We start from the raw sequence: 12,455 nt of genomic DNA on the forward strand, positions 1-12,455 counted from the left end.
TTACTATTTCCAAATCAGAGGGGTTTGTCTGAAGCCCGTTGCTGCATCCAGAGTTACTTGCTCCTTCTCACTCTGTAGCAGCACAAACATACCCTTCCCTCAAAAGGATTTACCACATCAGTGGCTTAGCAGTCACTGGAAGTCTCTGTAATGAAACCATCACCACAACATTGCAGAAACACAAGAGGGGAGTAAATGCCTGGGCTTTCCATGTTAAGTGTTAGGCTACACATACTAGATCTAGGCCACATGTTATGGCTTTGTGTGTTTGTGTAGCTCATTATTGGTTTCATAAAAGTTAAGTATTGTAAAGGGGAGTGATGCATTGGAAAGTACTATTCAATCTTAACAACACCAGTTGAACCACTAGTCCCCATTCATTCCTACCCATATCATGTCACCTTCCACTTCGGCAGTGTCAGAGCCTAAAGCGCATACACGATCTGCATCAACCTCCCTCTATCTCTTGGAATGATTCAGTAAAAAACACTAACATTTCGTAATGATCCTTAAATAAGTCTGTTCTTACAGTTCAGTCAATAGCAGTTATAGTGCACACGGCATACCCCATTGCTCCCTTTCCAACTGGTTTCTAAAGCAGATCTGCCCGGCTACTCTCAGAGCTCCAAAGTGTTGGTTTCCCGGTTGCAAAATAAATAAAATCTCTTCTTGTCTACACTTTGTTTTTTAAACCCTTTGAATTGATGCTGCTTCTGTGCTTCACTCTGGGTAAACTGTGTGGTGCTATGTTTTCCACACGGTCCCTAGAGCTTGTAATGCTTCAGTGTGTCATGTTACCATATGCCTTACATGTTTTCCAGGACTAATAAAAAAGCATAACAAAAAGTGACATGAAATGATATTCTTTCTTTATTTTTTTACTTTTGTGTGCTTAAAAAAGAACAACAAATTCAAACTAATACAAGAGAACTTTAGATAAAACAGCAAAAGATGTTGAATAATTCTATTGCACAATTCTCCATTCAGTAGATGAAAACAAGGATTATAAAATGATTGAAAGTAGAAGATTCAAACATTCTTAGATACAAATAAAGCAACATTTACTTTTAAATTAAAATGCTTGAAATACCAATAAGAGATAGAGAAATAAATGAACTCAACAGGAACAATTGTGAGGCCCTAAGAATTGAGCATCTTTAAGAAGACACTTACAAACGTATAGCTTCCTTCAATCCTTCAATAAGCCACATACAGAATGATAAAAGACAGTAAAAGCTCAATTAAAAATAACAATAAAAAGATGACAATGCAAAATGTGACACGCGCTGTAATTGTTCTTACTTTAGGAAAAAGTCAAAACAAAGGAAAGTGTAGACTGGACAGAGTTAGAGCAAGGGAAAGACTCCTGTCTACTGCTGTTTTTTGACCAATTCATGACTTCTGTTGTCGTTATGGAGTAACGTAGACTGTGTATTTGTTTCCTGTTTGTCCTCTGAGGAATTGCTGCTTATATTTGTAGAGATGGCCTTTGAAGAAGAAGCTAGAGTAGAGGCTTCCCTCGAGAAGCACTTTTGTTGTCCAGGTATCTGAACTGATCTACAGAAAATTCTTCCCTCAGTGCACTAGCAACCTGAGAACACAAGTGTTCTGGACCGAGAATAGATATGACCCTATTTGATGTGGATATGGAAACCTTCTTGAATCTACTCTTAACTTCATCAAAGAATACATGTAGAATTTCATCTCCCTGGTCGGAGATACCCAACTCTGTCCAACTCAGATCAAACTGAGAGAAATCAGCAGTAACCTTGGCAACAATGTTCTGTAAATCTTTCTGACAAGCTCTCACACTGGAAGGGTCAAGAGATGTCAAGAAGACTGTAGTAGCATCCCTAGCATCTGTGTGCTGCTCTTCTACCTTTATTGCCATGGTAACTTCTATAAATCGAGGCTGATATACCTCTTTTATGTACTTCCACATAATATAGGGAACCGTTATTTGTTCACGATATATTTCCAACCTGGCCTTGTCTTTGAGGTCCCTGAAACTATCTGTTCGCTCCCTGACTCTATATTTTGCACGACCTTGGGGCTCTTCATCATCCGATCGCCTGTCTGTTTGGACCTTGGGAGCTGATATCTCAGAGGAGCTACTTTCATAGTTAAAGCCGAGCCCAGCCCCAAGAGCTGGGCGGGTCAGACTTCCTGATGGACTGATCAGAGTTTGGATTTGGGGAGATTTTGAAAACTTCCGTTCATAGTCCCCTAATGTTGAACTCTGTAGGACATCCTCTCCAGTGTTCTGCCTTGACAGACCTTTGTCAGTCAACCTTGCAGTGCATGAAAGAACATCCGGGACTAACTGGGGACCAAGCATAGCAGGGGATAGTCTTAACCCTGCTCCAGTTAAATCTGCTGGCTGGGACACTAATACACCTGGCTCTGTGTAGTTAAACTGGGCTGCTAGTTTATATTTTGTTGCTCCCTCAGCTCTGTTCTCATCCTTGTCAGGCCCCAGCATTGTATCCGTCTTACAACACAGAGAACCGGGTATCAGTTGGTGAACAACAGGTGGACCCTCATATGGATATGCTGAGTTGAAGTTAAGGGAAGTAGCTCTTAGAAGGCCACCCATCTGGTCAGACACTCCCCTGGCTTCATTGTAGTCCCTTATAACTTCCTTGGCCTCAGATGTGTCACTATAGCTCCCGATGAGGTAGATGTTTTGGTCATCCTCATTTAGAAGAAGCTTAGGGTGTGTTCCTCCTATCTTATCCTTTATCCTCTGCAGGACTTTGCCGATTGGAAGGGTGCTTTTAAGCAGGGGAACACAACAGATCATAGGCGCAATGTCTTGGTGAAGCTGACTTATTTGGCTTCTTGCCGACCTAAGCCGCTGCAGCCCACCATCAACCTCCCCTAATTTTGTTTCACACTGCAGGAACAACGTGGTCACATCCTCAGAAGTTACATTCAAAACTTCCACGCCATTCTGACTGAGTATCTGCTGATAATCCTTCCCACGAAGCATCTGCAGACACTGAAACATTTCTGAATCCATCACTAGGGAGAGATCTTCATCCAACATTTTAGGATCATTTGAAAGCTGCATGGCCCCAGTCTCGGTCTTGTCCATCTCTTCCCAAAACGGACCAGTTGTTGATTTCTGTTTTCCAGGTCGGGTGGATGGGTAGTCTCCAGCAGCATGATCCCTATAGGTTCGCTCTGTGCATATGCTACTATTATGTGGTTTATTGATTAAAGACTCTGGCAGAGGAGACTTTTTAATTGCGTGCATATCAAGGCGACAAGAGTATGCCTGATCAACTCTGCTCGATGTGTCCTCCGATTTTTGGTGTCTCGGAAGTTCAAGCAATTGTGCCAAAGCTGCTTGTACCTGAGAGTAGGGCCCTGTGATTTCACACAATTTCTTGGTAGAATATTTGAACTTAATGTCAGGGTACTTCTCAAGAAAGGCTTTCGTGGCCATTTGTCTCAACGGAAGCTGGTTACAGTCAATAGTTACCGACATACTCAAGATGACCTATGGTGGAAAAAGAGTGGACACAATTAAATTGTATCTATTTCTAATGCATGTACTCTCTTCTTTCTGAACATATTCAGATAATACATACCATATCAGGTTTCAGTTGCTCACAATGTGGAGTTAAGGTCAGTTCATACTGCATGCCATCCATTTTTAAAATGTGTTGACCATGTTGGATAACTCTCCGGGCGACTGTGTGAGTAAGATTACCAGAAGGAGATCTTATCTTACCTGTATTTAATATGAGACAGAGTCTATTTTGCCTATTTATGGAAGTTTATTCAATTTAATTTACACTCACATTTAGACTAAAATATGTTAAAAATAAAACAGAACAGTATATTTTCTGCATTAAATGGCAGAAGGTTACAACTAATAATATGCATGTTTTTGTTTGTAATGTGTTTAGATACACACCCTGAACTTACTTACCTCTACTGTCTTCAAAGGTGACCAGGGCTGAGCCACGGGGGTCTTCAACAATCACGACAGAAATGATTTCTCCGCCCCCATTCTTTTTTCTCAGAAACAAGATAAGTAGCTTGTCTGACAACCTGTCATCCTCAATCTCCGTTGGCAGACCGCTCACTCTTACCGTCCTGTCCAAGTCTGCCATCTAGTGGACAAAAGCCAAAATGCATTGCAAATATGTATCAGTGGATAGATTCCGGAGGAAATCATTGACACCTTTATTAAATAAACAAGTTTATGTTAGGGTTAAGGAGTAATATTTGAATATATTCCGTGTTTAACGACACAGGTGAGGAAACTGCTGCTAAAAATATTGTGGAGAAACGGGGGTAACTTCGATCGGTCTTTGTCAATGAACTCTCTAATATAGCCTACTCACTTACTCATTGTATGCATACCTTATTATCGCTACATGTTGCTTAATTTACCTATAGGGATTAAGGAAGTTGCCAGTTGCCTTACCTTTGAAATATTTCAGACCATGCTCTCAAAACTGTTGTTACTCCAAAATGGAAGAAAGTGAAACTAAAAAGCATTGTGTTTTTTTTCTTGGGGGCGGATGGGTAAAGCTCTGCATGCGAGCGTGTGCCGAGGCCGTTGTCTAGATTGCGTCAATCTGGAAAAAGTGAAAAGAAGTGGGCACAATTATAATGGTGCAATGTTCTATGGATGAGGGCAATGTGGAGTAATAAATTATCGTCCTACTCTCCTTGTGAGAAGGATTGTAGATTATATCATATTCAAATTAGACTGTTTCATAGAAGTTCACACATATTCGTGTTTTGATATTGATGTGGATATTGATAATAGTCAGTTAATCCAGAGCTATAGGAATATATTTGGTTAAACTCGCAAAACGCTTCCTATTAGAATTGGCTTTCTCAACGTCAACCAATGGATGACAGCAATGGTAACGACACAGAACATATACAATTCTATCCAATCATTGCAGACGTTGTTCAGTGCAGATGCGCATGCGCTGACCGATAATTCTTTCACGCTTTCTGCGGTGTGTCTTTAGTGGAGGTCATAGGCATAACTGACATAACAAGGTGAGTTAAATTGTTCTACTTCGTGTTATTGAATCCATTCGTCTTATATTCCGTCATGTTAAGATGATAACAAATTGAGGCTTGTAAGACCGAACACAATTTTGATAGGTTACTAAACAGGGTACTATGTACGTCGGTATCATGGGCATAATTTACACACATGCTCATTTTTTGACCCTTGAAACATATTAGCGAAGAGATTGATAGATCAATGATGTAAGTTAGACTGCAGGCAGGGTTAAGAATTTTGATTCCCTCAGAGGTAACTGTTCGACAACTGAATCGTAACATAGTTAATCATTATTGTTAACTGGCTAAGCTAACTAGCATAGATGACAAGTAGCCATTACATTATAAAGTAAGCCTTCAGCCCCAAGCTGCGACACTGCATTGTTTAAACAACTGCTCCTAGGTATCAAATAAATGTGGTCGCGTTACTTGCAGCTTGCTTTCAGGATTCACCACTGAGGTAATTTAAATGTTCCTTCTGGTACTGTAACGTTAATATTTCTTTCAATTTGTTTGATTCATTGTCCACCAAAAGCTGCAATGGCAAAATTGTTTGAATCTATTGGGAAGTTGGGCCTGGCCCTCGCCGTCGGAGGAGGTGTTATGAACTCTGCTCTTTTCAATGGTAAGTAATATTGATTACGAATCGAAATGTTGTTTTGATTCGTGTGTGGTTGTGGGGTCGGAATCAGAGGGTACCTCACCATACGATAATATATTGCAAGATAATCGTATCACGATATGTCTAACTATAGTATACAATACAAAATTATCGTGCAAAGGTTAAGTGCTGCATTACTATCTTTTATTCATGTTCCAAAAACAACTAGTTCTTCAGTTTGACAGAACTACTATGAATACAAATTTGTATAAAAGATAACAAGCCTCTTTATAAAAGGCACATAAAAAACCTAGAGGAGCAATGAAGTAGCGACGCTGGGAGCAGAGATATCTGTGTAAAGCGCCTTATTATATTAATCAAAATATCAATATTTGTCGCCAGCGTATCCATTCTTGTATCATACGAAGATGAGGGATGATATATTGCCGTATCAATATTTTGCTTCACCCCTAGGGTGTATATTTGTAAAACGGACATGCTCTTCCCTACTGCAGTTGATGCTGGGCATCAGGCAGTAATATTTGACAGGTTTAGAGGAGTACAAGAGACAGTAGTTGGGGAGGGAACCCACTTCCTCATCCCATGGGTCCAGAAGCCAATCATCTTTGACTGCCGTTCACGACCCCGCAACGTCCCCGTCATCACTGGTAGCAAAGGTATGCTGTAAACCCCATTTGGGCTATTTTTTTTCTCTGTGGTCACGATTCTCACACATATGCTCTTGTTTCCTGTGAATCCTATTTTTGTTCATAGTATTTAACATAGGTAGTTACACTGTTTGGTAGTTTAAAAGCAAGTGGATCTAGGTGAACCATTGACATGGATGAAATGGGTTGTTCGTGTTGCGTCATTCATATTTACCCGATGTTCTATCTCCTCTACCACAGATTTGCAGAACGTCAACATCACACTGCGTATCCTGTTCAGGCCGGTTACCAGCCAGCTCCCAAGAATCTTCACCAGCATCGGGGAGGACTACGATGAGAGGGTGTTGCCCTCTATTACAACAGAGGTCCTTAAGAGTGTAGTGGTGGGTATCTCTGCAAAATTTAAGATGTGTGTGCCATTTTGTTTTCTTTCCCAAACCTCATCCACTCATCTTACCTCATTTGGGGCTCCTCCTTGTAGGCTCGGTTCGATGCCGGCGAGCTGATCACACAGAGAGAGCTGGTGTCTCGGCAGGTCAGCGAGGACCTGACGGAAAGGGCCAACACCTTTGGCCTCATCTTGGACGATGTATCACTGGTGCGAAATTGATTGGTATTAAAATCAATGTGCTTTCTCCAGTGTTTGCATTTGTCATCACACTAAACATTTTATTTTGATTCCATCTCTCCAGACGCATTTGACCTTCGGCAAGGAGTTCACAGAAGCTGTTGAGATGAAGCAGGTGGCCCAACAGGAGGCTGAGAGGGCTCGTTTTGTGGTGGAAAAGGTATGTTTGGCACTTTGGGCAATATTAGGGGTGGGAATTGGCAATAATGTGACGATTCAATAGTATTTTGATTCTGCGATATATATTGCGTTCATGTCCCCCATTTTATTCAATGGCATTACAAAATGAGATGAAAAATTTAAGAAAAAAGGACCAACTCAAAAATCATCAACTAGTGTTGGGTTTTAGGCTTACGTATTTTAAAATATTTATGTCAAATAAATAATTGTCATTTGAGTAGTCTGGTAGCACTAACCAGCGTTCCCGCTAGAAAAAAACGGCCAGTCAAAGTGACCTGCCTAGGTTTCGTTTTCCGGACATTTTGATGATATGCCGGTCAAATATCCTATTATCACTTCTTATTAGGCTTTGTAGTTAAATAATGACATAATCATGCCGTATAGAATGCAACATGTTTTATAGCCTAACTTTCAAATTGATGGGAATAAACATGAACGTCTGATTCGCAATAACGAGGCATAGTGTTACGAGTAGTTTAGTGTGCGAGCGAGAATGGCCGTGTGTATGTGAGTGATGTCAGCGAGTGAGTGGAAGAGCGAGCAGTAGTGTGTGTGTGTGTGTGTGTGTCTAGTGAAGAAACAAACGAGCCGGTTTTGTGTAAGAATAAAGTACCCAGCTTGTCAAAAGCAGACCAACTGCCGGTCAAAGCACACTAAACACTGGAGATAGGGATCACACAGGCTATTTTTGCGCACCTCGCCCACTCTGGATAAATGTCGTTCATATCGAACATGAGGACTTCGCAGCCTGTGGAGAAATGCAATCCTCCGTAGCCACGGACCGCTGTTTCACCAAAATTCACCCAAATCGTCATATCAAATCTGTAGACCAAGCCTCACAAAAGTTATCAAACAGAATCTTTCTTATTTAGTTCCATTTGAGAAATATTGGTGCATAAGGTTGGATCAGTTAGCCCATTTTTTTTATGTCCATTTGGTTATTGTATAAAAAAAACATGCGACTATCATTAGGTGGATACCAATACCCCCCACTACCCATAAACCCAAATTGTGGTACTGCACCCAAAGGTGGCGCTATTTATAAAAAATATGAACCAGCCTTATTTCTACTTACCAGATTGAGTTGGACTCAAAATTCGTTCATCATATTGATCTCTAAAAACAGATGCATCTTTTTCATCAGGTGTTCTACTCTAAAAATGTTTACTTTTCCCACAATTTCATAGAAAAGCCTAACGTCCACAGTCCCAGCCCATTTTTCCTATGTGACCATTTTGTTGTATAACTACCATACATCTATCATTAGGTGGACACCATTAACAGTGCACATCTTCTGATCTGTACTAATTTAAGAAAGCCCTCAATTCACTTAAAATGTGTGCTTGGAGTTTTTTGGAAGTTGTGTGCTTATCAATAGACATTTCCAACATGTGAATGAGGCTTCATACAGTTCAGGAATGTCAGTTGCTCGACGGGATGATGCAATGTACTGGTGAACCTTAGGTTGAGAGTTCGAAACCCGATTAGAGCATTATGAACTAGCTGAACATGACATTCGGCCATTGCTCTGCAGCCCACTAAACTGAAAGCCGAGGCACAGTAATGCACTAAGGGAAACATCTTCAACATCTTTCCTTCATTATTTTATATATCCATTAGTATGTTCTTGACTTTTCATTTTGCTCAGACCCCATTAATCAACGCTTGCGGTTATATTTTATTAATATTTGTTCAAGAGTAAAGCAAAGTATCGGACTGGTATCGGCAGATAGCCAAAGCTACGGTATCGGAAGGGAAAGTGTGGTATTGGGACATCCCTTCTCCTAGCACATAACTTAAAATTATTTTAATATAATAGATCAACATAAAGCAGACATAATAGAGTAACATAAAGCAGACATAATAGAGTAACATAAACCTGAGAAATCATATAAGTAACTTAGGGCTTCAATCAAATTGAGAAAATAAACGAATGTGTACTACAAGGGTCCAGTCCTGTTGGCTGCAAGGTAATCAACCATATGTTAAATTCATTTGGGAATATTGGCATTTTTGTTTGGAAAAATGAGTTGCTCAACATGCTATCGGAGTAAACAAAACAAATAAATAATTATTAGGGAGATCCTTTGTCAGGGAAGCCTAACCCTCACTCAGATACTGACATAATATGGATCACTGCTTAGAGGGAGCTTCACCATCCACCCACACCGTAGCTTTATACTACAAGTGTCTAAAAAGCTCCACCTTCTCCCGGTCGTCCCAGTTAAACGCTGCCCAGACAGAGGCAGTTTCCCAATGTGAAGGCTGCAGCCTTGCTAGGACGCGTCTTGCTAGTCGCGTCCTATGGAGATGAGACTAGAGTGCTAGCTCGAGTGCTTCCTAACATTTGTAGCATTCAGACTTTGGAACGACTTGCTATTGTGGAAGCGCTTCCACTTTTTAATACTGCGTTTCCGCTTGTAAACACATGTGCTCTTATGAATAGAACATGGCAGCAATCAAGCTGATCGATATTTATTTGACTTTTGTCTTATGAATGCGGTCATGTCTCCTTCACATGGAGACGCTTTGAGGAACAAAAGCTTTGTTGTGGTTGATCTAATCGTCTTCATCAAAAAAGAAATCCATTACAATTGTATAAAACTAAGTGAAATTGTCTGAGAACTTAATTCATGCATCACATTTACAGTATGGTTGATTACTATTATGCAGGGAGAAAAAGACAAAGAAAGTGATTAACATGTATTTATTTGGATACATTATTTAACTGATTTCATTCATTCATATATACCTACAATCTACCAGTGCTTTGAACACACAAGTATATTATATAAAATACAATTATATACGTTCATTACAAATTACAAACATTGCAAATGATCGGTGGTGCATTTATTTGACAACATGTTTGTGCGCCACCCTAAGGTGCACAAAAGCCTCCGTTTGCTGGGCTGACCCTAAAAAAAAAAAGATTAAACGCAAACATAAATAGGTAGGCCTAAATAATGTAATCTTGTGAGCTAGTAAATTGACATTGATGACAGTGGTCTTTAACACCAGCTACGTCCAGGTCTTTAAGCTTGATCGTTTGCATTAACATGATGAATCTATAAAAACCAATGGGGCACAAAATATTTCTGAAAACTTTAATATAACTTCACTTGCATTTGAACGTGCACTGCTTTCCCTCTGCCATTTTTTATATCCCGTGCAGCGTGTGAACGCAGAGGATTGTGGGTAGTTTTGGCTCGTCTCGGATCCAGCGATGCATCCTTGAAAAATCGCGGAATTCTCAAAAACAAAAGACGTGAAAATGGCGCGAATTTCGAGTGTCCTCAACATTGGAACAGTGCTTGTCGGCGTTCTACGACGTAGCGTCCTTAAAAAGGCGGCCGTTTAGCCAGTGCTCCAAAATTGTACACGCGCCGCGCCGCAGGTGCCCCTGGGTTGTGACACGAACAGAACGCCACATGTGTTCGCAGAAGAGGGCAACGTTCACATAATTCCAATAGATTCGACTGAGTTTTTCTTATTGTTAGCACTGCTTCATATAGTAGGGCAGAATTTCACCGACGGGCTTTTGTGTGACTTAAACAGTTTATTTAGAAAAATGTAGCATGAATCTTAGGAAGTGGCCTGGGCGACGTGCATTGCTATGCTTTATTTTCTGGCAAAAAGTCACCTTTTTGGGCCATCAACAGTTTGCACCCCTGTTAAAAAGTTTGTGTGTCAAAAAAGATGTGACCTTAATTGAAACGTATGTACCGTCGTACAGAGGACAGTATAGTGTTTTTGCCTATAGCTGATTTGAATCCATGTTCTGTTCATCCACATTTCATATGAAAAACTATGTTGGACCTGTAGAACCCGATTCCTGACATGAAAACCATACGTTAAACCACACAAACCGTCACACACACAAATCATAATATTTTATCAGAATCTCGATAAATATCGGCACTCAAAAAGATGTCGCATTGTATGAGGAGGTCGCGGCCGTTTCCAATAACTCGACTCAATCTCTTTCGTGTTTCCGTGTCCAGGCAGAGCAGCAGAAGCAGGCTGCCATCATCTCGGCGGAGGGCGACTCCCAAGCCGCTCTGCTCATCGCCAACTCCCTGCAGGAGGCCGGAGACGGACTGGTGGAGCTGCGTAAGTTGGAGGCGGCCGAGGATATCGCCCTTCTGCTGTCCCGCTCCCGGAACATCACCTACCTTCCCGCTGGCCAGGGCACACTGCTCCAGCTTCCCCAGTGATGAGCGCTCTCCGAAGTCGCCCTCACGGCCATATGGGGGGCCGTGGAAATGGTCTCTAGGGAATTAAAGCAACGTCACACCGACCCCCACCTTCCCTCACTCTCCCATCTGCAATGGACTGGGTACTGCTCTAGGGGAGAGTGAGGGGATGTTGAAGATGGGATGGGGAGTAGAGTATGGGTATCAATGAGTGGCAATGTGAGTGTACGTGTAGAAATGGTTTTATTTGATTTCTTCATGTAAGGCAATATACATATACTACTTAATCAGTCAAGCTTAGTGGGCAATCCAGTTGCTTCTCTTTTTCAAGATTTGTTTATGTGCCGTTTACTTTCAATGCACTGCATATGATTTAAGATGGAAAGAGAAAATGTTAATTTTGGTCAAGAGTTCAACTCGGAACCAACATTAAATGGAATATACCGTTTATCTTACTGTCTGGATTGTATGGATCTAACTGGCTCACCTGTGTATTAACACTTTTTTGATTTCCTTGTCCATCGTGACTTGCTGGAAATGATATTCCCATGACCAAGACCATCAGGTGGAAAGAATCAAGTCGGGCAGAGTGTTCTTTGCCTCGGCCCAGTTGGTCCTCGCGTTGTCATTGTGTCAGGTTATTTAAGCTTTGCATTCCAAAATAGCCTAGAGAAATAAAATAATGTTATCTTTCTACTTCTCAAGGACGTATGCTATGTATTTGAGGTAGGCCGAGCTGTACTGACTGACCGTAAACTCTTAACGGTTGGAGGGTTGACAATCACCCAGTACATTAACATAATTCGTTTTGTTTACTGCTGTTTTCCTAATTGATCTAGCAAGATATTTTCTCTTTTGAAAATTTATTTTAGAATGAGACCAATACCATGAGACATTTATCGTGGTCTCCTGCAGACAATTTCCGATGCAAGCTTGAAATGTAGCATCTCAGTGATTTAAAGTCAATCTCCTATATAATATTACTTTAAGAAAAATATACCAGTTTCTGCATATATATGAACCCTTGTAGGGAAATAGGTGTTTTTAGAGAACACATTGTTAATGTTCATGTAGGGGAAATTAGGTTATTGTAGCCTGACAAATTGTAATACCGAGCACGCGCATCGTGCGCTGTCTGGTGT

At 40.9% G+C, this 12,455-nt stretch overlaps 2 protein-coding genes across 3 annotated transcripts; one reads left to right on the plus strand and one right to left on the minus strand.

The window, feature by feature from the left end:
* Positions 1-847: 847 nt before the first annotated feature.
* si:busm1-163l24.3 (uncharacterized) lies at positions 848-4,814 on the minus strand. 2 transcript variants are annotated; one of them, XM_030340286.1, is made up of 4 exons: positions 4,442-4,814; positions 3,941-4,124; positions 3,597-3,700; positions 848-3,505 (listed from the first exon to the last, which is right to left on the minus strand). In XM_030340286.1, the coding sequence occupies exons 2-4, from the start codon at positions 4,122-4,124 to the stop codon at positions 1,502-1,504; spliced, it is 2,292 nt and encodes a 763-aa protein (XP_030196146.1). In that variant the 5' UTR covers positions 4,442-4,814; the 3' UTR covers positions 848-1,501. The 2 variants fall into 2 exon arrangements, with proteins under 2 accessions (XP_030196146.1, XP_030196140.1); XM_030340280.1 differs by having other exon boundaries at positions 3,597-3,739.
* Positions 4,815-4,926: 112 nt separating this feature from the next.
* On the plus strand, positions 4,927-11,763 carry phb (prohibitin). Its single transcript, XM_030340332.1, has 7 exons — positions 4,927-5,031; positions 5,576-5,665; positions 6,157-6,318; positions 6,550-6,692; positions 6,791-6,907; positions 7,002-7,097; positions 11,122-11,763. The coding sequence occupies exons 2-7, from the start codon at positions 5,581-5,583 to the stop codon at positions 11,332-11,334; spliced, it is 816 nt and encodes a 271-aa protein (XP_030196192.1). The 5' UTR covers positions 4,927-5,031; positions 5,576-5,580; the 3' UTR covers positions 11,335-11,763.
* Positions 11,764-12,455: the final 692 nt, after the last annotated feature.

The sequence above is a fragment of the Gadus morhua genome, chromosome 2, assembly GCF_902167405.1.
Source record: "Gadus morhua chromosome 2, gadMor3.0, whole genome shotgun sequence".
In the NCBI taxonomy this organism is placed as follows: Eukaryota; Metazoa; Chordata; class Actinopteri; order Gadiformes; family Gadidae; genus Gadus; species Gadus morhua.

Excerpts from the sequence above, each read along its gene's own strand:
- si:busm1-163l24.3 (XM_030340280.1), bottom strand. The coding sequence starts at position 4,124 with ATGGCAGACTTGGACAGGACGGTAAGAGTGAGCGGTCTGCCAACGGAG. Across the intron at positions 3,740-3,940 it reads CACCTTTGAAGACAGTAGAG|GTAAGATAAGATCTCCTTCT; the intron begins GTAAGTAAGTTC and ends TATTAAATACAG. Across the intron at positions 3,506-3,596 it reads AGCAACTGAAACCTGATATG|GTCATCTTGAGTATGTCGGT; the intron begins GTATGTATTATC and ends TTTCCACCATAG.
- phb (XM_030340332.1), top strand. The coding sequence starts at position 5,581 with ATGGCAAAATTGTTTGAATCTATTGGGAAGTTGGGCCTGGCCCTCGCC. Across the intron at positions 6,319-6,549 it reads CGTCATCACTGGTAGCAAAG|ATTTGCAGAACGTCAACATC; the intron begins GTATGCTGTAAA and ends CCTCTACCACAG. Across the intron at positions 6,693-6,790 it reads AGGTCCTTAAGAGTGTAGTG|GCTCGGTTCGATGCCGGCGA; the intron begins GTGGGTATCTCT and ends TCCTCCTTGTAG.